At 42.8% G+C, this 26,435-nt stretch overlaps 1 protein-coding gene across 11 annotated transcripts in view; it reads left to right on the top strand.

Annotated features, from left to right (window-relative positions):
- The window catches only part of CLIP1 (CAP-Gly domain containing linker protein 1), a 135,705-nt gene that overhangs the window by 23,229 nt on the left and 86,041 nt on the right, over window positions 1–26,435 (top strand). For 8 of the 11 annotated variants that reach the window (XM_075898662.1, XM_075898665.1, XM_075898666.1 and 5 more), the window contains exons 2-3: window positions 20,882–21,075; window positions 23,125–23,693. In XM_075898662.1, the coding sequence (XP_075754777.1) occupies window positions 20,985–21,075; window positions 23,125–23,693 (660 nt within the window). In that variant the 5' untranslated portion in view covers window positions 20,882–20,984. Of the gene's footprint in view, window positions 1–19,020; window positions 19,082–20,202; window positions 20,341–20,382; window positions 20,425–20,881; window positions 21,076–23,124; window positions 23,694–26,435 lie in introns of those variants that run through there. The other 3 variants (XM_075898663.1, XM_025184786.2, XM_075898664.1) reach the window with 3 other exon arrangements.

Here is a 26,435-nt window from a genome sequence, read left to right as displayed (position 1 = left end):
TGCTCGCCCTGACTATTGGCGGCAAAGGCTGCGTGGGCCGACTGGGGCCTTCTCCCAAGGGCAGAGCCTGGGGTGCCGCAATAGGTGCTGCTGACCGTGGCAGGACATGGGCAGGGGCTCCGCTCAACTACCTCCACCCCCGTCCAAGCAGCAATCTTGAAGGTGTGCTTGGGGACCGCATACTATTGCCTATCATCCCCCGCCTCCCCGGGGACAGACTGTTGCACTTCGCCAGGCCTGGTCGCACATCACCTTGGACAAATGGGTGCTGGACATAGTGTCGGGGGGTATTCTGTCCCCTTCCTGGGGCCCTTCCCATCTCTTCCCCCTTCCCCGTCCCATGAGGGACTCCTCTCATGAGGCCCTCGCACTCCTAGAAAAGGGGGCAGTGGAAGTGGTCTCTCCACATCAGGAGGGGAAGGGTTTCTACTCCCACTACTTCATTGTCCTGAAACCGAAGGGAGGCCTTCAGCCCATTTTAGATCTTGGCCTTGAACAAGCACGTGTGAGGGGGGGGAAAAAGTTTTGATGGTAATGCTGGCCTCAATCATCCCAGTTCTGGACAAGGGCGATTGGTATGTGGCCCTCAATTTGAAGGACGCCTGTTTTCAGGAGGCAATCCAGAAGAGCCACAGACGGTTTCTCCGGTTTGTGGTATCCCACCGTCACTTCCAGTTTATGGTCCTCCCCTTTGGCCTGTCTACAGCACCCAGGGTGTTTATGAAGTGTATGGCAGTGGTAGCGGCCTACCTCAGACATATGGGAATCCAAGTCTTCCCGTATTTGGACGACTGGCTAGTCAGAGGTCGCTCGAGAGACCAGGTGCTCGCACACATAGAGATGGCACGGTCCTTGTTCAGTATGCTGGGCCTCATGATAAACAAGGAAAAGTCAACCCTTACCCCCACTCAGAATATAGAATTTGTGGGGGCAACCCTGTGCGCCAGGCAGTGCATGCATACCCCCCGGGTTCCAGGTTCCAGGCTATACAAACCCTAGTGTCTGCCCTACAGACACAGGCGTGGCTAGCGGGGGCATTCAGCCAAGCCAGGGACAGCTGGGAATTGATCCTTACTGTGCCACAGGGAGTCCTCGCCTCGCTCCAATGGTGGACATTGAAGCATGAGGTGTATTTGGGAGTCCCGTATTGTGCGGAACTGCCGTCGGCGCAACTCATCACAGTCGCCTCAGACGATGATTGGAGGGGTGCACCTGCAGTACTGTAGGATGCAGGGGCTATGGACCCCACAGGAACGGGGGTTGCATATAAATGTTCGAGAACTAAGGGCAGTCAGGAGGGCCTGCAAAATCTTCCTGACCGTGCTCGAAGGGGCCCTGTTTATGTAGAAGACAACACCGCAGCAGTCTTCTACATAAACAGGGTGGGGCATGGTCGTCTCTGCTGTGTCAGGAGGTGACTCTCCTGTGGTAGTTCTGTACATCCCACCGCATACGATTACAGGCGGCGTACTTGCCGGGGTGCGCGAATACCTTAGCGGACTCACTGAGCAGGTCATTCAGAGTCCATGAGTGGCGCCTGAAGGGGGATGTGGTGGAATTCCAGATGTGGGGTCATCCCCTGGTGGACCTCTTTGCCATGCGGGGGAACCAGCAATGTCCCCAGTATTTCTCACTATTGGGTCTGGGTATGGACTCAAGAGGGGATGCCCTGACCTTGACGTGGCCTCAAGGTTTGCTCTATGCCTTTCTCCCATTCCCACTGGTTCCCAAGTGTTAACTAGGACCAGGCTGTTCAGGTCACAGGTTCTCCTGATAGCCCCGGATTGGCCCAGACAGTTTTGGAACCCCATTCTGTGGGAGATGGTGCTGGCCCACCCCTGTCATGTGCTGCTGACCCCAGACCTAGTCACCCAGGGCGGGGGCATCCTGTATCACCCGGATATACAGTCCCTCTATCTGATGGTGTGGCTTATCCATGGCTGAAGCTCTCAGAGGACTTGCTCCACGGGGGTACAGGAGATTCTCCTGGGCAGCTGCAAGCTCGCCACCAGGCGGTTGTATGCCGCCAAATGGAAGCGTTTCTCTGTGCGGGTGCACTAGGGGTGTGTACCCCTCCTGGGCTTCTGTCCCGGTGATACTGGATTACCTGCTGGGGTTGCAACAGATGGGCCTGTCCACTCTGTCAATACGGGTACACCAAGCGTCCTTGACGGCGTTTCATGAGGTTTCGGGGGACAGATCTCTATTCTCGGACCCCCTGGTGAAGAGGTTCCTGAGGGGCCTAGATAAACTGTTTCCACATGTAAGGGCCCCGGTGCCGCAATGGGACCTTGACCTGATGCTGACTAAGCTCTTGGGTCCACCCTTCGAGCTGCTAGCGTCCTGTCCTCTGAAATTCCTGTCCTTTGAGGTGGCCTTTTTAGTCGCCATTATGTCAGCATGTCGAGTGTCCGAACTGCGTTCTCTGATGGTGGAGCCCCCGTACTTACAGTTCTTGGCAGACAGGGTTCGTCTACGTCCGCACCCTGCATTCCTCCCTAAGGTTGTGTCTACTTTCCATATGTCGCAGGACATATACCTGCCAGTTTTCTTTCCTAAGCCCTACAGTTCCCCCAAGGAGCAGGCTTTGCACTCCCTCGACGCAAAAAGGGCATTGGCATTTTATATTGATAGAACCAAGCCTTTTTTGCAAGACTTCTTAACTGCTTATTGCTTATGCGGACCGGATGACAGGGATGCCAGTTTCAGCCTAGAGGCTGTCGAGGTGGATATCGTCCTGCATCCGGGAGTACTATGCTCTTGCATATAGGGAGCCCCCTCGCGTGTCGTCTCACTCGACCAGGGCCCACGCTTTGTCTATTGCCTTTGGGGCCCACGTTCCGATCGTTGAGATCTGTCGGGCAGCCACGTTGTTCTCCGCTCATACGTTTACAGAGCATTATGCTCTCACCCAGCAGGCACGGGAGGACTTTGCTTTGGGGGAGGCAGTGTTGGGTTCCTTCCTGTGAACACATAAAGGGACATGGTTGAGTGATACGCAGTGTGTCATGCCTGTGGTGTAGCTATGTAAATTGTCCTGTGTAGTTCTGTTTCAGTTATGCATTAAAGTTCTTGTTGCACTTTATGCCGGTGTGAAGTTTTGTTGGTTGACTCCGACCCCGCCTCCGGGGTGGGATAGCTGGGTAGTCACCTACTTCGAATGGACATGAGCAATCACTCGAAGAAGAAAACAGGGTTACTTACCTGTAACTGTTGTTCTTCGAGATGTGTTGCTCATGTCCATTCGACTTCCCCCTCACCTTCCAACCTCTCCTGTATCGGAGTTCCAGCAAGAAGGGAATAAGAAGGGGGAGGGCCGGCAGGGTACTTATGCTCCGCTATAGCGGTGCCAGCCCAGGGGGCGACCTGCCAGACCGACAGGTACCAATGGGGGAAAAAAGCTCCGGGGAACCATGCACGTGGCACGCATGCACCTACTTTGAATAGACATGAGCAACACATCTCGAAGAACAACAGTTACAGGTAAGTAACCCTGTTTTTTCTATGTACACTAGTATGAGATCACGTTCTAGCAGGAAGGCATGACACAGGGTCAAGGATGGTATGTTTAGATAAATAATTATTGTAGATAGGAGTCTGGGAGTAGGCAGTCTGCTTTTGAGTTGATTTAAGCAATAGAGTACTTGATTCTAGATTATGAAATTGATAATATGTGGCTAGGACATTGTCCATATAAACCCTGCATTTATCCTGTGGCTTAGTTAGTGATCTGAAATATTGGCCAAAGAAGTTATTGCTTTGGACTGTAACAAAGATATAGGTGCACAAACAATTTCCAGTTAAAACAACATGCAGCTGTGATATTATCTGTAAGGAGGGAGAGCCTAGAGGTTCTAAAGCTTTATGCTGTCTTTCAGGTGATGTCAACTACATTTTATTTAAAAAGTTATCTCTACTTATCTCTCTTCTTGACTTGATTATATGGGTCTTAAGTGGATTACACCTAGGGTGTAGCTTTTTTGACTCAAGTGTTATATTCTTGGTTATGATGTGACTATTAAATTAGAAGTACTGTAGATTTCAGAAGACCATTGATGAGCAGCCCTTTTAATCACAGGGCATTTCTTCCTTTAGCTCAAAGCAAATTGAAACGTTGTGAACTTTTAAAAAAACAACAAATGGTCTGGTAGCACTTTATAGACTAACAAAATATAAGATGGTATCCTGAGCTTTTGTGGGCACAGCCCACTTCTTCAGATGACCAGAGTTTTGAGTTGAGGTTGTGCAGACCCAAAATAAATAGAGGAGAAAGGGGGGGTGGGGGGGAACTGGGCAGAGGAGAAGGAGGGGGAGGGGAACTGGGCAGAGGGTATGGAAATATTAAAGGTAAAAACAAGTTGGCAGAACTGGCAATCTATTAACACCTGAAGATTGGGTAGTTGAAAAGAAACAGATCAAAGGATCTTAATAGATAAGAAGGGTGATAACACTAGAATCTACACAAAGAGCTTTTGCACCTTCATTGAATGTTAGGTTGATAGTGTCCCAATCATCCCTCATCAGGATTGAGGCCATCAGAATAAGAATTGAACTTGTGGATGAATTGTAATTTGAACACCTCTCTGTGCATTTGACTTGTAGAATTGGTTTGTGATAAGACCGCCACCTGAAGGTCTTTTAAAGCAGTGATCCCCAACCATTTAAGGTTGCCCACCGGGCACCAGAGGGCGGGGACACTTGCGTGCCCGGGGCTGGCACCCCCCCAAGCTGTGTCCAGGGCCAGCACACCCCCTGTGCGCGGGTGGTCAATCTGCGGCACTCCCGGGGCCGGTGCTCACCGTGCGCCATGTGCCCGGGGCCAGCTCCAGCGCCATGCATGCGCCATGTGCCTGGGGCCAGGCCAGCCCTGAGCACTTGGCGGGTGCACACAAATACCCCCGCGGGTGCCCTGGGTTGGGGACCACTGTATTTAAAGTGTGATTAGGTAGATTGAAGTTCTCTCCAACAGGTTTTGTGTGTTCCCTTTATGTACATCTGATTTGTGTCCATTGATTCTTTCCTATAGTATAGGGACTGTTATCAGCAACAATAATTATAAATGTTATTTTGGTGCATGCATGAGGTTAGGCACAATAGAGAGAGCTAGATCACAATAGCTATAAAGTATTAAGTTCAAAATTAAATATTTCATACTAATTAGCATCCTGTATGATTTGCTGGAGCTAACTGTGCTTCATTCTCTTTCTTCCCGATGCGCACTGGCTGAAATTTTCCAAAATTATTAGGGATTTTTAGATGCTTCAAATTTGATATACCCTAAAGAACTATCTAGATTTTAAGAAAGTACAGTAGAATCTGAGTTCCAGACATGGCAGGACTGCGAGGCTGTTTGGAGCTCTAAACAAAAGGTTATGGTTCTTTCAAAAGTTTACAGTTCACCATTGACTTAATACAGCTTTGAAACTTTACTCTGCTGAAAGAAAAATACTGATTTTTAACCATCTTAATTTTAATGAAACAAGCACAGAAATGGTTTCCTTTGTCACTTGTTAAAACTTCCTTTTTTTTTTTAAGGTTAGATTTAACACTACTGTACAGTATTTGCATTTTTTGGCTCTACTGCTTGATTACGTACTTTGGGTTCCAGGCATGAGGTTGATGGATCAGTTTGTAACTTTGGTGTTCGTACCCCTGAGATCCTACTGTAATGTGTATGTGCTCTCTTAAATTTTAGATTACTTTAGGCTGACTCAAGTGGAGTACCCAGAATTTGGGGGTCTTAATCACTAGGCATATTTGAAAATTTAGGCCTCTAAAAATATGGTTAATCTCAAAGTAATCCTGCTAAATTCAACATCATATGAATGCTTGATTATTATTGAAAACTGAAATTTTAGATACCAAGTTGTCTATTACCTAATTTAGCGCTATCCTTCTAAAGATAAATCGCAACTCTTAAAACTCTTGTGATAGCTGGATTTATTCTCGGACACAATTTTCTGCTGTCCTATACTATGAATTACAAATCAAGTTGGTTTAGACAAAGCAGTGACAAACTGTTTCCTTTGGTGATTGTATTGCAAACTCTTGGGTTTCCTGAGAGAAAGTTCAATTGTACAAGAGAAGCTAGAGATCAAATTAGCAGTGACACCAATTCCCAAGGAAAGATGCTTTGCGTTAATTTAAAATGTGTAATTGCATGATAGTGATATTGAAATCTAATTAGCAGACATGTTGTACTTGCTGTTCTTCCATGCTGCTCATTTTGAAGAGTTCAAGCTAACTTTGTTGCTATGGTGTTTGTGGCCTGTGGAAAGAAGTCTTGGAGGATGGTGTCAAACTCATTAGGTGCAAAGACCAGGATTCCAGGTTTAATTATGGCCTGTCGTCTAGGCCCTATAAATTTAGGACTACTTCATCCTCCTTCAGTCCACAGTGGATTCGCCCTCCTAATGTTATTTAGAAAGGAGAACACAGCCTTTATCTATTAACTACATGTTTAATTAGTCTCTTATCACATTAGATCACAGCATCACCCAGTGAGGAAAATCAGCTCCCCGATAGGTTGATGCTACATGTGCTCCCTCTTTTTTTTTTTTTTTCTCTAGCCTTATTTCTATGTTTCTTCCACTATCTTTGAGTCTCTACTGTGTTTCCATTTACATTTCCTTCTGAAAGTAAGTTCCTGATTCCCATCCAGAAAGTAGGAGTGCAGAGGGTCCTGCTGCACTCCCCAAGTCTTGGCCCTCGGGAGCAGACTTGAGCACCTGCTGCCACCCATGGTCTTAACTACCAGATCCAGGGGAGTCCCCGCTGCTGGCTTCACTGCTTCTGGCCCTGTGGGCTTCATTGAAAGGTCGAGGGCCCTAGTCACTGGGGGCCTCTGCTGCAGGCCCTGGGGCTTAGCTGTGGCCCCACCTGAGGTGGTAAGGAGCATGGATGCATAAGGCAGGTGGGGAGGGGATGCTAAAAATTGTTCCGGCACAACTGCCCCTCTGAGGGCGTCATTCCCCCATCTGTTTCCTGATCCATCTATTAAGATGACCAGCAATGGAATTAAAGGTATGGGTGACTTTTTTCCCCCTGTTTGCAGAACAGCTAATGCAGTGGGGCAAGGCCCCAATCCTGATTAGAGCCTCTGAGCACTACAGGCAGTCCCCGACTTGCGTGGATCCGACTTACGTCGGATCCCTAGATACGAACGGAGTGAGGCAACTCCCGCACATGCGCAGCAGCATTCCCGGGGCTCGCTCACCTGGGTCCTAGGATCCTCCTCCTCAGGCCGGCTCCAACTGGGGTCCCGCAGAGCTGCCGGGCAGAGGAAAAGTGCCTCCCCACGCCCGCTGCCCCCCCCACCCCCCTGCCAGCAACAGGCTGCCAAACAGACAAAAGCAGCCTCTCTGCCCCTCCTCCCCTCTATACATGCCGGGCTCCCGGAGCGCAGCAGCGTCCCCGGGGCTCGCTCACCTGGGTCCTAGAATCCACCTCCTCCTCCTCTTCGGCCAGCTCCAACTGGCCTCTGCCTGCAGCAGCTGGCCACAGGGACAGGGATCCCGCAGAGCTGCCGGGCAGAGGAAAAGTGCCTCCCCACGCCCGCTGCCCCCCCCACCCGCGGCCTCTCATCCTGCACGCCTCCCCTCCCCCCCTGCCAGCAACAGGCTGCCCCCTCCCCTGAGCAACAGGCTGCCGAACAGCAGACGAAAGCAGCCTCTCCGCCCCTCCTCCCCCTATACATGCTGGGCTCCCTGGGCAAACAAAGACTCCACCAAAACAAACAAAGTGCTGGCCTCATTGTGTTAGCAAAAAAAGGACCCTCCTCCTAGAACCCTGGGTGGTGTGTGGAAATAAAGCTATTAGCTCAAAGCATGGTGCAGAGCTGTTTGGTATTTGATGAGTTACTCCTTTAGTCCTGAGTTTGTCACGGACAGAAATAGATGTGAAATCTTCTGAACAGGGGAACAGACAGCAAAACAAACATTAGAGGGGAGTTAACCTTTCCCTATGCTATCCAAAACTAAAAAAAATGTTTGGCTAGAGTTTCCCCTACAATATGTACCAGTTCCGACTTACATACAAATTCAACTTAAGAACAAACCTACAGTCCCTATCTTGTACGTAACCCGGGGACTGCCTGTACTAGAATACAAATATTTAGTGACTGTTAATCTTGATGTTGAAATATCATCATCATTATGTTTTGGAGCTGATGCTCTAATGAATGGAAAGTGAGGCACTTTATATTCCTGAGGAGTATTCTATCAGACTCTCTGCAAACTCAGGTAGACATTGGTGTTGGTTTACATTTGGTTCACACTTTAAGATTTCCCTTACAATTCTGAGGGCTGAAAATATTTGTTTTGCTTTTTTATGATATCACATACAGAATTTAAGTTATGTGGACCACATCAATGTCATGCCAGGCAGATCTGGTTTACAAGCCATATTTGTTACACTTGCCATAAGTCCTTTAGACCAATTGTGCCCTTAAATGTGTTCCTATGCTGGTGAGAGTCAGGTATATTTGATGCAAATGTGAAGGACATTGTAGTTGGATGTTGGATCACATCTTGGTGAGTTTCTTTTGAGTGCTGTTTGTTCATACTGGTGCTTGTGTTATTGACGGAAATGACTACAAAAAGAAGGTTTGTGTTGACTAGAAGCCACCATTGGTGTGCATTTATGTAAGACCATAGGACCAGCCATACTTGATCAGATCAGTGGTCAGTCTAGCTCAGTATCCGGTCTTGCAACAGTTGCCAATGCCAAATGCTTCAGAGGGAACAAACTAAAAGGTTAGTTACTGGATGACTCACTCCATCATCCAGTCCTGATTTCTGACAGCCAGTTGGTCTATGTCTAAAGAGTAGCATTATTTCAGATTAATTTACATTATTCCAAAATAACAAAGCATGTCTACACTGCAAGCCATTATTCCGAAATAATGGTAAGCTGGAGGACTTCTTACTTTGAAACTGCAATGGATATCAGCCAAAATGATCTGGGAGGCACCCTCACACTCCTGCTGTACGTTTACACAGCGAGGAAAAAGTTGAATTAAGCTACACAACTTGATCTACATCAATTGCATAGCTTAAGTCAAAAGAGCTTAACTTGGCTTTTGGCACTGTCTACATAGTAGGAAGTAGAAGGAAGAATACTCTTCCTTTGACTTCCCTTACTCCTAGGGAAATAAAGGTTACAGGAGTCAATGTGACACATGGCTTCATAAAGACTTTGAATAGGCATATATTTGACTCTCCCACTGTGCATTTTCCCACCCTTTTTGTATGATCTTTGAGAAACCTGCAGTTGAGTTGTTATGCCTTGCTAATAAAGATTGCTATATTTATGTCCACTTCTGTGCAAAAAAAGTGTCCAAATCAAGGAAATCAGCTGCTATTACATCTTGCTAGTTATCACAACAGGAGATGGTTTCAAAACAGGGAATGGTTTAGGCCCTAACAAAATGTTAAATGCATATATTATAGTGCTTATAGTTAGTTCGTGCAAAACAAAAATATTTCCATGGTCTCCAACTCTGCTAGGAGATTCTAGTGTGAAAAGGAAGATGCTGGGCTCTTTCCAAGTTAGAATCTGCACTTTAGCTGTGAAAATAACACATTCTAGTAAATTGCTGCTGTGAACATCTTTTGCATTGTTTGTTACATTGAGCTATAATTTTGGTAAAGCTAAATTACATGGATTTAAGTGTACAAGTGATTGTATTACTTTTGACTTGGTTAGAGGCTTGTATATTGAAGAAAACAAATGACACAGCAGATACATAATCCATGACTGCAGAGAATGAGATTAAAATATGAATGAGTACCCTGAGCCAAGAAATACAATTTTAGAATGTTCTAGCTTTCTGTCTGCTGAATGTTTGCCAAACCATTATTTTGAAATCAACCTTGGGAGATGCTTGAGTAGAAATAAACTGTAACCTCTTAGGATATTTGATATAAATTGCTAAAAATATTTAGTCCTTTTGGTAGAAAACAGATGACTGCTACAAATTGTAGTGATACAATGAAATTAGTTCATGCTAGGAGTAAGTAGGAGCTATGCTTCTAGCAACCCTGTCAGTTAGCAAAGAAGCAAGACTCCGTAACCAGTGAGAAGCAACAGTCTTCCCCCCCCCCCCCCTTCTTCCTGCTGCTTCAGTACACTCTGTTCTGGGGGACAGAGAAGGAAGTTTAGGATTAAGTGATACCAAAGGATATCTTCTTTTCCACTGGAGCTCAGTCTGAGAACATCTTAGAGTTCATTGTATGTTTAAATTCCTCAATTATTTCAAATTTAGCTAAAGTCTGTTTCATTCTGTTTCCTTGACAAGTCCACAATTGCAGTTTCCTGTGCAGTGGCCAACTGCAAAAACCAGCATAGATGTACAGGCAGTCCCCGACTTACGCGGATCCGACTTATGTTGGATCCGTAGTTACGAACGGGGCTTTTCTCACCCTGGAGGACGCGGGTGGCGGGACTGCCCAGATGCGCCGCAGTCCCGCTGCCCGCATCCTCCACGGCTTTGCTCCGCGTCTCCCTGGTCTGCTGGGGGGGCTCCCCCAGCAGACTAGGGAGACGCAGAGCAAAGCCGTGGAGGATGCGGGCGGCACCGCGGTGCATCTCGGTGGTCCTGCCGCCTGTCTCCCCCTGGTCTGCTGGTGGGGAGGAGGGTGCAGCTAGCGCGCCTCTTCTTCCCTCCCCCCCCCCCCCCTCCCCCAGCAGACCAGGCTTTTCTTGTGATGCCTGGGGTAGAACAGCTGGGGCACTGCCCAGTTGGTCCCTCAGCGCCGCTCCTTGGTGCTACTGGACCAACCCGGCAGCACCCCAGCTGCTCTGCCCCAGGCGTCCTGATTCAGCTGCTGCTGGTCAGTTTCAGCAGCGGCTGAATCAGGATGCCTGGGGCAGAGCAGCTGGGGTGCTGCTGGGTTGGTCCAGTAGCACCCCTCCTCGGCGCTACTGGACCAACCTAGCAGCACCCCAGGTGCTCTGCCCCTGGCGTCCTGTTTCAACTTAAGAACAAACAGATTCAACTTAAGAACAAACCTACAGTCCCTATCTTGTACGTAACCCGGGGACTGCCTGTATACAGAAGTTAAGTAGCCATATAGGGACTCTTTCTTTTCACACCAATTGCTAGTATGAAGAGTACTCAGAGCAGCTGTAGTTTGTTGCATTAACATCCCACTTTTACTGGACAATATAAATCAACACTAAAATAATAAGTATTCTCTGCAAATGAACAGATGATGTACCCGAATTTTTGTAGACTTTTAGTGGAACATCCAGTGTGTTCTTACTAATGCTTTCTAATGGGGCAAAGATCTGTCTTCAGAGCCTCAACAATAAATTGTTGCGTTTTGGAATTACATATTTAACACAATATTTCAACTTTCATATTTCAAATTTCATATTTCAAATTGGACTGCACCAGACAAGCAAATAAAGCTGCTTAATTGAAAAAGACAGGCTGATAAAGTACCTCCATAAATCTAGCATGGCTCTTCATGTGGTTCCGATCAACGTTCTAATAGACATTCTGGCAACCAAGCTGTTTACTTGTGACATCAGAGTCAATGAGGTCACAATACAAAGGGAGGGAAAATGTGCACACTCTCCACTTGCATGTTAATACCATCTGCATCATAAGAGCCCAAGTTTGAGGAATTTCTGCTTGAAAAAAATTGATGCTGTCACAAGAAGTACAAGGATCTGTGCCCTTGGATCCTTTTCTAGCTATTCGTGTTGACACATGGATACTCGGAAGACGCATCTCAGCTTTTTGCAGGTGAGAAGAAGCTGTTCAGATTTTCACTTTTATGTCATTTTGTATCTAATTTATTAAAATCTTGCACTTTTTTTAAACAGCTCATTTTAAATCACAGCTGTTGTAATTATATTAAGGTTTAGAGAGAGTTTAAGATTTCAAGTAGTTTTCCTCAATGTGATACTATAAGAAATTGAACTACTAATTATGGAACATCTGGTTACATGATTCATGTGTTTTGAAAGGAAAATATATGGTTGGACTATATCTCTTTTTTCCATAATCCTTTATATATTTCTTGCCCTCTTTGGCCATGATCTTGCAATTAGATATGCTACTATGGACTTCTGCACCTCTGGAGCTCCCCAATGACTTCAGAGTTTTTGTGCAGGTGTGCAAGGATCATTGCTAGTGAGTTGGAGTCCTAGATTTGAGACCTAGATTTCAGACTCATTGGGGCAGAAATTATGTCTTCCTGCGTCTTTGGGCATTGCTGCAATACAATAAAAATAGCAGTTATTTTTTCACTACAGAAACAATTGCGCGCGCGCACGCGCGCTCTCTCTCTCTCTCTCTCTCTCTCTCTCTCTCTCTCTCAAAACTGTTTTTGAAAATTTCATATTTGTATTAAATACACTATTAACTTTCTTGAAAATTGAGGTAACAAAATTTGGTTTGGTTAATGAAATTTAACTGTTTTGTACAAAAGATTAAATGTTGTTGCCTTTCTATGCTTTAGGATTTCCCTACTAACAATCAACCTCTGTCAAAAGGCAGATCTAGTTAGCTAACGGGAGGAAAAACCCAGAATTCTGAAACTATCCTGTCTTAGGCTGTACTTATGGAATACATATTTTATCAAGGAATAAATCATGAATGCAGAGTTCTTGTTTGAAAGACTAAAATCACAACGAGTTAGTGGTCTTAACACACTGAAAATCAAGACAGGCTTGCTGTTTCGAATATTCTGTACTAGTTGCTGTCTCCATTATTTCTAATATACAATATATTGAATAAAACAACTACACAACTAAACTAAGCTGCTCCATATTGCCTATTTTGGGGAGCTTTCTTTTTGAATAAGAGGGCAGTTCAGTCTTCATACATGCCATTTTTGGGACCACGTATTGGGCCTAAATAAGGTATTAATTCTAGGGTATAAGCAATAGGAAATCCAAAGGCTTGACAGACAATGTTATCCTCCTCAACTCAATTATCCGTCTCATGGAGAGAACTTATTGCTTCCCCATAGATATAGTAGACCCTGGGCATTGTTTCTAGAAGGATGTCATGCCAATTATCCCCACACTGACTGGGTAGTGTCACCTCGGGACAAGATGCAGCGACAAAATTTCTTGATACCTTAAACAACTGCTTCTTGGAGCAGCTGATACAGGAACTCACAATGAGAGGCAGTTCTCAATTTAGTCCTGAGTGGCACGCAGGATCTGGTCCCAAAGGTAACTATAACAGGACCACTTGGAAATAGTGACCATAATATAATAACATTTAACATTCCTGTGGTGGGAAGAACACCTCAGCAGCCCAACACTGTGGCATTTAATTTAAAAAAGGGGAACTATGCAAAAATGAGGAGGTTAGTTATACAGAAATTAAAAGGTACTGTGACTAAAGTAAAATCCTTAAAGCTGCATAGACACTTTTCAAAGACACCATAATAAAGGCCTAACTTAAATGTATACCCCAAATTAAAAAACATAGTAGAAGAACTAAAAAAGAGCCACTGTGGCTTGGCTTAACCATGTAAAGTAAGTATCTGAAGATTGGGTAGTTAAACCGAAGCAGATAAGAATCAAAGTCAATAGATAACTCCAATGTCAAGAAGGATAAAGGCAAAAGTGACTTTCACTAATCTTAGGAACGGTTCATTGCATCAGGCAAAATGAGTTAGTGAGCTCAGTTCTGACTATTTCTGAGGTTGCAGCAAACCACAGTGGGGACTCAGGCGTATGATGAGGAGCTCATGATTCAGGAGAGGTTCTGTAATATGTGTGTGGGGGAACCTTTTCTTTTGACTTGTGCTGTGTACAGGAGCTGCCTGAGGTGGGCTGTGGCAGCTGGTGCCCCAGGTGGAACACGTGATCAGCACCTCCGCCTGCAGGGCCATCAATGGACTGACATCATTCTGGGTGCCCCGTGATATCATCATCGGGCGCCGCTGGTGCCCTAGGTGGTGGCAGAGTCCGCCTATAGTCCTGGGCAGACCCTCGCTGTGTACAGCAACTGGAGTTGGATAGCTTAAACGACGAAACATATCGGGACTTGCTCTTGCCAGGCTAGCGAGCAAAAAGCTGCGAGTAAGGTTGCTGTCTTTACCAGTTTGAATGCTATTGCCACAATGGGGAGAGGTGGCAACCCTAGTTGAGTCTGCATTGTCCACATTCTAACTTTGGACAAGGGCATTGTCCATCCCTGCTTGCATGTGTAGACCATGTTTTAAAGCAGGAGAACTATACATGAGGGGTGGGAGGGGAAAACTACTGACCTTTAAAGAACATTCTACACTGTAGAATACAATAGCTAGTTAATCTCAGCTTGTTTTCTGTTAGGGGATGCATCTCCTATTACATTTCTTTATCTCCTTCCATAAGCTTTCATCTGCTCAATACGTTGCAGAATAAATTTTATATTGCTGAAGTTGGCTCCCTGGAGCTTTTGGGCTTTTTTTCTTTGAAAGATTTGTCCCAAAACCGATTGAAAATGAGACTACAATGCAGCTGCCTTTACCTTTATTTAATTAACAGAATAGCGTATCTGACACGTTGCATTTTGAATTATTTCTGTAAAAAAAAAAATCACCTGATTATATACTGAAAGCAAAGAATTAGTTTATTTTGCCAGAATGAAAATGGACTAAGTTATAACCATGAAATGGGCAGTGTGAAAGGTCTGCAAAGCTTGCTGAAGTCCTGGTCTGACAGATCAGACAAGGAATAGCTTCACTCTACAAAGTGTGTTCATAATTTTTCTTCCCTAAAAGTTATGGGTCTGCTGTTTTGTTAGCTGCCCCTTTGGGAGGAACAGCAGAGAACAGCATCACACTGTTTAGCCACTGAGCCAGCTGTTGAATCAATGTTCAGTTGAAACACTTCAGTGTAGGAAGGACGGAGGTGGGAAATGTCTTAAATATTCTGTTTTTGTGGGTGGGATTCCTTCTGAAGTTAAGGAGACAAGGAAGGCATTTTTAAAATGCATCTTTCATTGTGAGGAAATCAATGTATTAAGAACCTGTCACTGACATTGAAAAGCTACAGAATTCCCATGGCCTTGATTCTAGAACGTACCTGCCAATGTTTAAATACTATAAATAGGGACATTTGAACTCCAGCTACAAGATTGTGTTTTGAGATTGTTTTCAAGATCAGATGTTGCATTTAATCTGCCATGCTGACTGGGGATGGAAGTATTGGAGAGAGGGTATGCATGCAGATTGAGTTAACACAAGATGGTGTAGCTGTATGCGCCAGTAAATGGTTTTACAGCAGATCTTGAAAACAGTTTAGAGAGGAGCAAGTTTGTAGTATAAATCTGACCTTGGGGAGAAAAATAGACATTGTTTTAAGCTTAAAAGAGGTAAAGTGATCTGAGAACTTTTTGGAGATTTGGGGGAGGAGAAGGCCTTTGAGATCATTTGCATTCAGTGCAGGTAATTGACATGTTTGTATTTTTGTCACAATCTTTCATTTTAACCAGGTTTAAAAAAAAGATTCAATACAAACAAAATTGCAGAACACAATTTCAGTGAGTTAAAATTGAGGCACAGATCACCAAAGGGAAGGCATGTCAGAATACCAAAGAGATTCAACAGCTCTGTGCTTCTGACTCAATTTTATTTTCACTCTGAGAGCATGTTTACACTGCAGTTAAAAATTACAAATGATTCATGCCAGCTGACTCAGTGTCACAGGGCTCTGGATAAGGGGTTGTTTAGTTGCGGTATAGATGTTTGGGCTTGGCTGGAGTCCAGACTTTGGGACTCTGTGAGGTAAGAGGATCTCAGAGCAGTCAAACAGCCCCTTGCCTGAATCAAATGGCACATGCAAACCACAGTAGTTTAACTGCAGTATGGACTACCCTATATGTTTGCTTTTCACCTCTGTTATTGGGTTCAGTGCTGCTGCTTCTCTGGCTCTGCAAGTTAAAACCAGACTTGAACAAGGTTTATCACTGACTTCAGGGATATTTATCACTGACTTCAGCACGTTAGATCTCGTTCCCTGGACCTAAATTTCTTTCTAAAATATTTGCTCATCCATCAATATAGCAGCAAAATTTTCAACCTTCTACACTTGGCCTCTCTCTTCTGCCTGCCACTATTTCTGGTAGCGAATCTCTCAAAATAATCTGAGGATTTTCAGGGTGTGTTTTAGATCAGGGATTTACACTACTGGAATTAAGCAGATTATGGCTTTTAAATTAATACAGGATACTGTGGCATTGAAAAGACAAAATATAGGCCTTTACTCCTTGCCTATTTATCCTACTTCTTTTTGTACTGTGTGGTTAACTAACATGTCATCTGCTCTTTTTCTTTTTAATTATGGACGTGTGATAACAGAAATGGAGGGTTTGGAGGTGAAAACAGTAGGGAAAGAGTAAAAAGATTATGACTAGTTAATATAGGTAGGGGATATGAGAGGTGTGTAAGAAATAATAAATGACAGAGTAAACGGAAGTCCCATTTATTATAATGCAGTAAGGCGGCATTCAATATAAATCGGAAGGCAGGGAATTTAAAAATAAGGAAAAGGTAGTCTCTATGTAATAACTTACCCATGGCACTCACAGCCACAAGATATCATTGAGTCCAGTTGTTGAGTTTAGGGGAATTCTAGGAATGGATTGCACAGATAATGAGACTGTCCATTTGGATTTGCCAAGAATAAGAAGGTTAAAAAAAATCCCATGCTTGATTGAGATCAGTCCATTTCTAACAATCTAAACTTCAGAGGAGTAGCTGAGTTAGTCTTTACAGGGTAAACTTAAACAACAATTAGTATGGTAGCACTTTAAGGACTAACAAAACATGTAGATGGTGGTATGAGCTTTCGTGGGCACAACCCACTTCTTCAGATGACCAGAATATTGGCTGCCCAGGACCAAAATCAAATAGGGGAGAAGGGAGAGGGAGGGGAAAAAAGGAGGCAGGAACAAAGAGTCAGTGGGTATATAAATAACAAAGGGAAAACTGAGCTGTATGTAACAGGCAAAACTGATAGTCCTCTTCCTCTGTAAATGCTAATTAATGGTCCTTATCTGCTGCTTTTAACTATCCAGTCCTTAGGTCAGTGGTCCCCAACGCAGTGCCTGTGGGTGCCATGGCGCCCGCCGGGGCATTTATGTGCGCCTATCGAACAATCTGCTCCCCCCAGGTGTGCGGCACATGCGTGGTGCCAGCCCCAGGTACGTGGTGCCAGCCCCAGGCGCATGGCACATGGGCGCCCCTGCCCCGGGTGCGCGGCACATGCGTGGTGCCGGCCCTAAGTGCAGGGTGCATGGGTGGCCCTGGGTGCGCAGCGCATGCATGGCCATGCCCCTGGATACCCGGCAGCCACGAAAGGTTGGAGACAGCTGCCTTAGGTGCTTATAGACTAACACCAGAATCTACACAGACTAATAACCACTGGCACCTTCATTGTTTGGTTGATAATGTCCCAGCCATCTAGAATCTCTATTCAAATCATTGGCGTGAGAATTAAACTTGTGAATGAATTGTAGTTCCAACCCTTCCCTGTGTATTTGGCTTGTGGAATTCGTCTAACAAAACAGCAACTTGATCTGTTTGAGTGACGAGGCAGATTAAAGCCTTCAACAGGTTTCTGTATGTATGTTCCCTTTACAGATATATGATTTGTGTCCATAGATTCTTTCCCGGAGGGACTGTCCAGTTTGTCCAATATATATTGTAGTAGTACATTGCAACTATCCTTATGGCCAGTTTATTTCATTATTGTCCACTATGGGGTTTTGTACTTTCTTCTTAACTTTATTTACCAGTGACTGAGAGGATGTTGGACCTGAATGGAAGACTGATATGGCAGTTCCTGGCATTATATATGCAAATTTGGACTTGAAATTAGTAGAGTCAAAGTGGTCACCGTTATGCTAACAGATATGAGGGAATGAAATTCTAGATTATAACAGCTGTTAGTCTTCTGCAATCCTTCTTGCTGCCTTTCGGCCCTGCGCATTTTCCTTCTAAATTAATTTGTAGAGTTTTTGCATGCCCTGAAAAGGGTCGAAGATGATGGTTATTGTAGGTGGACCTGCTACAGAAGTTCTGTAGAACTTCTTGCTCACTCAATAAGGTTTGAGTAATGAGAATCCTTCCACAGTTTTAAATCTAGCAGATCCTTTTCAAGAGATGGTCTCTGTCTGACGCTTTTATTGCCTTTTTCTCCTTCTTTTTATTTGTCCCTCTCTCTCAGATCTCCAATCCTGATTGCTTTGGCTGAGGACTGTGTAATGTTCTTTCAAATTAGTTGCTGGTACTTGTTCAGAAAGATGGATACAAATTGTTTTTTCAGTTGAATTGCTCAGTTGAGTGCTATCTAGTTTTTCTCTTTCACCTTTCCTCATGGGTTTTAGCTTGGAGTTTAGGTTTTTGGCAAGATCTTGTGGTAGAATCCTAGTAACAATTTGTAGCGCTTTGCAAAATATGTTTAAATCACTAATTTTTTTTTATAAAGGGAGATTAAAATGGAGGCAGAAGAGCACATTGAGTTGGCTTATTACAGATAGCCTTGGATGGTGCTACAGTCCTGAATCTTTGATATTTTTTTTAAATGTTTGTTTTTAGTGAAGAATTTTTTTCACTTTGAGCTCAACAATAAGCTTTCTTATTTAGTGTTGCTGGGACAGTGTCCCCTCTGTTAATATTGAAATGGTCTATTGTTTTACTAATACAGCTGAGATTAATGAAGACTCTTGCAGTTGTAACCTGAAACTTTTGAGAGCAAGCATTGCAATGGTCATGTTCACAATTCCTGTATTACTGAAGCAGGCTACAAATTCTCATTATTGATGCATTTCTAGTGTTTATCAGTCTCTTACTTCAAGCAACTTCAGAATTTTCTTATTTATGTGCAGAACTTTAAATACGAAACATCAGAGGTGGTAATTACAGCTTTTTAGTAAAGTGTAAATTTTAAGCAAAGCTATTAGGAAGAACATGGTTTGAATTTGGCATGGCTGACCTTGAAATAGTACAAGAATGCCTCACTTACTAAGTCTGCGAAGCAGCATGACTGATACTTTTTTTTTCACAGTGAATTGATTTTCAGCAACTCTAGCATACTGTCTAATACATAAAGAATAACATTTACTTTGGTAGGTAAGAAATACTGATATTGTCCTTTTTTAGTCTTCATTGCTGTGGAATGAATTTTTCTTCTTTTACTGCTTCTCCTGCTTTAGGATTTATCATATGCCAGAACTGCAGGCCCAAGTATTGGTAGTACTTGAACTGGGAGAACTAAAAGCCACAAGCTTCTAGCCTGTGCACATGCACAGATTAGTGCTTTGGCAACAAGGCTATGCATACACTACAGAAACTCAAGTATCAGAGGGGTAGCCGTGTTAGTCTGAATCTGCAAAAGCGACGAGGAGTCCTGTGGCACCTTATAGACTAACTGAAGTGTAGGAGCATAAGCTTTCGTGGGCAAAGACCCACTTCGTCAGTACGAAGTGGGTCTTTGCCCACGAAAGCTTATGCTCCTACACTTCAGTTAGTCTATAAGGTGCCACAGGACTCCTCGTCGCTACTACAGAAACTGCAATTGTTCAGCTGCACTGATGCAGCTGTACTGCTCTAGTACTGCTAATGCAGACACTACAAGCCCATGCGAGAACCCCCTCTGTGCAAAATAGGGCCATTCACACCAGTACTTAGTTCAGTGTAACTTACATTAGTGAAGTGGGTGACTTATTCACACCCCTGAATGACATAATTTATATCAACATAAGCTGTATTGTGTACCTGGCCTAAGTAAACAGAAGGGTCTGGACCTGATTTACAATTCCTTCTAGTCATGCTCTGAGAAAATAGTTGAGTAAATAAAGTGATTTCTACTTATTTACATTTGTTCTAACCTTTTCCCCCAAGCCTTTTTAGCTCCCTAGTGCAATTGTAATAGTCACTTGTCACCACTGCTCTGCCAGTGTTTCTTTAATGAAAATGCTACTAATTTCAATGGTGCCTTTGTAAAATGTAGTAAATATCCAAGGTATATTGACTGTAGAACAGTGTGTAGTTTTACAGAAGAAAACAGCCAACATTCTGGCTTTAAATTCAAAGGATAGTTGAAGAAAGTAAATTCCAAAGCTTTTGTAGTCAGGAGGACAAAGTCTTTCCTGGCTTTCAGAGCAAAAATCTCATGGCTTGCCATCACTGTAAAACCTATAGCTGGTCTCTGAGTCAGAACTGCTTTCTGCTAGCAACCTAATTCCTCCTCCTCCTCCTCCTCCTCCTCCTCCTCCTCCTCTTAACTCTGGTTCCAAAGGGTTGGAGCTGGGGCACTGTATTGGGGACTTTTATGATGAGCTAATGGGTCTCATGATCTTAGATGCAGGATTCCAAGAGAACTGAGGTAGGTGTTTACTTGTTAGATATTTGGGTCTAACAAGACTGCATTTTAATTTTTCTTTGTTCAGTTCTTGTTAAAAAGGTTTCTGTATGTCCTAAATCCCTTACTGACTTGCAGTTAGCCCTTTTTCTAGTCTCAGATTGCTTTCAGTGGTCTATTGCAGCATTTTAAAAACATCACTTAAAACTGTAGAGAGCATAGAATGGTTATATCTGTGCATAGTTTTAGTAATGCTGTTAAGGGCTTTGTTTTTCATTCTTAAAATAGCTCTTCAGTTTAACACTGCTGTGTTCAGTTTGAGCCTTAATGTTATGAAATGTCTCAGTGCTTTAGCTTCAGAGTTTGAGATTTCTTTCAGTAGGAATAGTCTTCTAAAATGTGGGGAATGCCTAACTCCGTCTGAGAATATTCATTGCTAAAATAGTTGAAATTGTATAGAGGCTTTTATTGCACTGTACTTTATGCACAACTATTTCTTTACAAATGCTTTATTCTGTAGGATTTAAAATACATTTTATTTTGTCTCAAACATTTTTATATGCAGGGTTAACCCAAAGGCAGAAAACATAGAAGCTCATACTGCATCCATGTTTGGGAAAAGATAGTTACTACAGACAAAGGGCATAAACATCAACGACAGAAGAAAGATGAGTATGTTAAAACCAAGTGGGCTTAAGGTGCCTACCAAGATCAGCAAGCCGGGAAGTACAGTGAAAACATCTGCCTCAGTTACTGCTGGTAATGACCATTTTAATATGTTAACACTCTTCTTAAGTATCCTTCCTCTAACAAAAATTGATCTGAAGGCTGCAGTTGAATGCATATTGAATTCTCATATTTCTGATCTAACTGAACTGATGCATACAATACAGGCAGTCCCCGGGTTACGTACAAGATAGGGACTGTAGGTTTGTTCTTAAGTTGAATTTGTATGTAAGTCGGAACTGGTACATATTGTAGGGGAAACTCTAGCCAAACATTTCTCCAGAGCTCAGTTTTATTCTCCCACATCTCACTTCCCTCAGTCCTTTATTCTCAAGCTGAGGTGTCTGCTGAGAAAAGCTACTCCACATCTCCCTGGTCTGCTGGGGGGGGGCACTAGCTTCGCGTCTCTCTGGTCTGCTGGGGGGAAGCAGCTAGTGTGGGGTTGCCTCACCCCGTTTGTAAGTAGGGATCCGATGTAAGTCGGATCCATGTAACCCGGGGACTCCCTGTATTAGGTAAAATCTGAATTTACAAAGTGGACATCATTCTGAGTTTATAAGAAAACTACATTTTAAAAATTTTAAAGAGATTAGTTTATTTCCTGAATGTTACTCCATTTACTGGAGGTATAGTATTCTAGGAGACTTCATGCTTCCAGACTTGTGAATTGTGAGCTGGTCACTCACAACAAATTAAGTACCTCTTGGAAATCAGCTGATGTGTCATTACCTGGCATATTATTTATGTAAAATCTGTGGTGTGTGCTTGCCAATACAGCCAACTGTTGCATGCTTGCCCCACAGTACAATAATTTCTTCTTATGGCACCATCACTTTAAAAGACTGTAAGCATTTTTGCCAGTAGTATACAATTTTGTATTCTAACTACAAGTTGAACTCCCTCTAGTCTGGCAACATTGATGATCCAGCATGATTTTAGTTAGCTGGATGTCTACTTATCATGAGTGTGGCCAAGTTTCCTGCAGTCCCATAAAGTTTTAGTCACCAGTCCTGACTATTATTATTTATCTCTAATTTTGCTCTAAGTCACCCCTAAATGTCTTTTAAGAGCCCAGTAAGCAGTGGAAGTGTTGGTAATATTGCTAGACAATACTGACCTCCTGTTCAGCAAATTCTGATTCTGCACTGGTCTGGTTCCAGGGGTGCAGGACTAGAGAGGTTTAACCTGTGTAAATTTACATTTAGCGCCATAGTACTGCATATTTTTATTTTTAATCTTTCAAAAAGTTCTGGTTGAGTAACACATGCTTTGCGGTACTCTAGATTCATAGAAACAAACAGTCACTTCAGTATGCAAACCAATAATGTCAAGGCTTGAGTCCAAAAGCTCTCCTCTTCTTGAACCAGCAGTTTTTTGCCAAATCAGCCATTTAGTCGGGAACCTCAAAAAATAAGCTGCTGATTATAATAATCTTTTTAACATGATCTAAAGGGGAGTAATGATCTTATGGTTAAAGTATTAGCCTGACTCTGTGGACTGTTTGTAAGTTCAAGCATTTTTGTACTCTTATCCTCAGTGGAGACATTAACTTGAAGAGTGGAAACCATCTTGAGATGTTCAAATTGAATATCATTTTGTTATGAACTTAAAGACATCTAAGGAAGTCAGCTATCCAATTTCTGCTGGAAGTCAGTTCTTGGATGTCTTGGGCAGCCCCAAAATGCAGTTCTCAGTTCTCATGTTCTGATAGGTTTATAATAGAACAGTTTTGGTATGTACTATATTAGAATACATTGAAGCCCAATTCAGAGTTTTGGGGCAAGCAATTTCTCTTGAATAAGTAAAACATGTTTTCATCATAATGGTCAAGGTGGGCTTTGTGCAGGGGTAATAGCATTTTATTGAGTCTTGCAATATTTTCATGAAAATGTGTTTAGCTATTAATTCCATAAGCTGGTCAAGGATATGTGAGAATTTTGTAGTCAGTGTATCAATAAGAAAATACATGTTTATTTTCTTCCTTCAGAGTTATATACTTGGTATTTCTGAATGGAAACAAGCTCATGATGTGTATTGGAAAATAAATGTGTTTAACTGATATTGCTTCCTTTTTGTGTTTAGCTCTAGCAACAGCAGAAAAACCAGTGTGCAGTGAAAAGCTATCAAGTACACCCACCTCAGAAGCACATGATGATTTTGTGGATGACTTCAGAGTTGGGGAGCGTGTTTGGGTCAATGGAAACAAACCTGGCTTTATTCAGTTTCTTGGAGAAACCCAGTTTGCTCCAGGACAGTGGGCAGGGATTGTTCTAGATGAATCCATTGGCAAGAATGATGGATCTGTGGCAGGAGTTCGATATTTCCAGTGTGAACCCTTACGGGGAATATTTACAAGACCATCAAAATTGTCAAGAAAAGTACTAGCAGAAGATGAAGCCAATGGTACCCAGACTGGTAGTGCTTCCAGAGCTACTTCCCCAACCTCCACATCAGCTGTTAGTATGGTGTCTTCAGCAGCTCCCCCTACAGGAATTACGCAAAATACTTCGCCACTGGCAGGCAAGGAAAACTCTACTTCTACTCAAATTAGCAATCTTTCAAAAACTGCTAGTGAATCGATATCAAACCTCTCTGAAGCTGGATCTGTAAAGAAAGGAGAAAGAGAACTCAAAATTGGAGATCGAGTTTTGGTAAGTTCCTCCATCTCCATATCTCATTTCATCTAACAAAGTGTGTTTTTCTTTTTTTGGTATTGTTAAAATCTATTTTTTGCTAATTAGTGTCAAACTGTAACCCAGATTCAAATACTAGTTTTCTGCTTAGTTGATATTTACAGGCTGGGAAGTAAGAAAGCTATAATGAGGTGGTCCATGTTGGTGCGGTGGGGTTGACCACTGCTCACTACTGCATGAAATCAGAATCTGCATGTCATATAGGCTTTTTCCTATAAACAGGTATTGGCAATTCTCCTTGGCTTGTATGGTGTGGGACTGTGCCCATAGAGCAGGACCACCACAATTCTACCATGCCATGAATGTGCAATTCAAAAGGTTGTGCCATGCAACACGTCTGCCATGAAGCCCTAATAGCTGGAGATTTGTTCTATTTTTGTACATTGGTCAATCTTGTAGATAGTAGTCTCCAGCCTCCATTTCTGTGTAACAATCAGATTAATGTGGATTCTTTGCTGTTGAGCAGCAAAAAAAAAAAAAAAAAAAAAAAGCCCATCAGCAAGAGGGCTGCCTCTATCTAGAATTTTAGAAATGCTGATTTTAATTTAAATCTGCAAAATTAAAATAAATTTATCTGTTGTCTGTGCTTTTGATTTCTAGTCTAATTAAAGCTGCTACAGCGCACTACTTTACCTCATTCCATTGTGCCAGACTATCACAGGACGGGTGGAATACCCTTTATGGAGATCTCTGAAATACTAAATCAGAAGAGAGACTGGTTTTGTGGCTTTCATTCTATTTGGCTTTCATTCTATTTCGGCTTTGTCAGAGTTCAGTAAAACCCTGAAATGTGCTTTAACAAGCTATTTATGTTTTCATCATACTCTAATTTTAAACAGTACAATAATGCTGAATACAAACTGTGCACTGGTCAGATTTCCATCCAGTTATTCTTTGTCATTTAGGGCTCAATGTCTCCAGCAAACTTTTCAGCAGTATACTGCTTAATGGCTACCATTGGTTATGTATTATGACAGGCAGCAACAGAAGCATTCTCTTAAGGCCAGAGATCACCTAGGGATTAGCTGTTCTGCCACTGATCTGTGCGTTTACTTGATGTCCCTCATAAGCTTCAGAACAGCAAAGTTTTGAATCATTGTGATTTTTATTTTTTGAAATATTTTAAGTTCTCTTATTTGAAATGTCAATTTTAAAGCTTTAAAATGGTATGTAGTGAATTTTTTTTTTTTTTTTTTTGGTTTTAGCTTAGTCCAATGCAATAGAACAGTGTTTCCCAATTTTATTTGGCCATGGAACCCCTAGGGTTGTCTTAAAAAAAAAAAAAAAAGCCCCCCTTCCCCAACGATTTGTCAAGCAAAAACAAAAGAAGACCTGCTGCCGATTTTCATCTAGGGAAAGAAAGAAAGAAAGACCTGATGCAAAAAAGCTGTCTCTTTAAGAGGGGGTGGGGAAGTGCTGGCTCCTTTCAGAACCCTTACTTTCTCACAATTGGGAAACTGCAATAGAACATGGCATCTTTTTTGATAATCTCTTTGGGCATCTGCATTGTAGAAGACTCTTGAAGAAAGAGGTTTACAGATTTGGAAGTGGTGTTCAGCTGCTGGATGTGAGCACCAAACCTTTTATTTTTCTTTAACTGTGTAACCACTGAAAATTTCAGCAGTTATACATTTACATGGAAGTGGGAAGATGGCTCTGCAGGAGCTGGTGCACACAGGGAGTGGGTTTTTAAGTTGGCTCCCTGTGATCACCACCATGGAACTGCCTGCCCTCTCTACCTTCCATACTGCTGTCTTTATACTCCCCCCCCCCCTCCCATGCTGCCGTTTCTGTATTTCTCAGACAGTAGCACAGGAAGCAGGCGGGAGCTGACTTGTAATTTATTTTAAGCTGCTTAAAAGGTGGGTCCCCATGAGCACGGTAGGAGGGAGGAAGGTCTTGCTTGTAACTGTGAAGGTTAACCGATGAGCCCTGGCTCATTTGGTGTCAGTGTTTAAACAAATACACTATCACATCCCTAGTTCTTACAGAACATTTTTAAAAGCATCTAAGCACTAAAGTAGTATATTTAAAATAAAACTGAATTCATATTTGAAGGGTGAACTACACCAGAGGTATAACCATTTGACCATAGGTCAGATTGTGCCTGAACTATTGTGTGTCCCTTATATTAATCACTCTTGGAGGAGGAGGAGGAGGAGGAGGTATAGATTTGTATAGCTTGCTGTAATTTTATTATGCCTATTTGCAATATTTGAAATATTATGTTTATATTTTCATTAAGACATGGCAGGAGTTTATACTACTGGCAAATACAGCCTCTCAAAACATGCAATGAAAATCTTGTCAGAAAATTGTATGGATATTACTGTTTTATTTGTGCTGATACAATAAATGTATTGATTCTGTGGTGAAGGTGGGCTGACATTCTAAAATATAATTTCCAAGTGATTATTAATGTATCAAGGATGATGAGCTAGTGGTCCAATTCTCCAAAGTTTACCAGTGTCTAAAAAGAAATTAGGGGTATCTTGTCTCATTTATTGTTTTTGAGAGAAAATAAGAGATGGAGTAGGTACTTCATAACTAACATCTCTGTTAGTCTTAACTGCTTAAACACTGAAAATGTTGTTAGTCCTAAGTCATTTTGTAAGAAGCCTGCAGTCTAATTAGACTGACGGAACGGAATCTTTCTTCATCTTCCTATATGTTTTATCTTCAAATATATGATGGGAAGAT

This window comes from Pelodiscus sinensis, chromosome 15 (assembly GCF_049634645.1).
Source record: "Pelodiscus sinensis isolate JC-2024 chromosome 15, ASM4963464v1, whole genome shotgun sequence".
NCBI lineage: Eukaryota > Metazoa > Chordata > Testudines > Trionychidae > Pelodiscus > Pelodiscus sinensis.
Note: the sequence above shows the minus strand (reverse complement) of the source record. Positions and strands in the feature narration are given on the sequence as shown.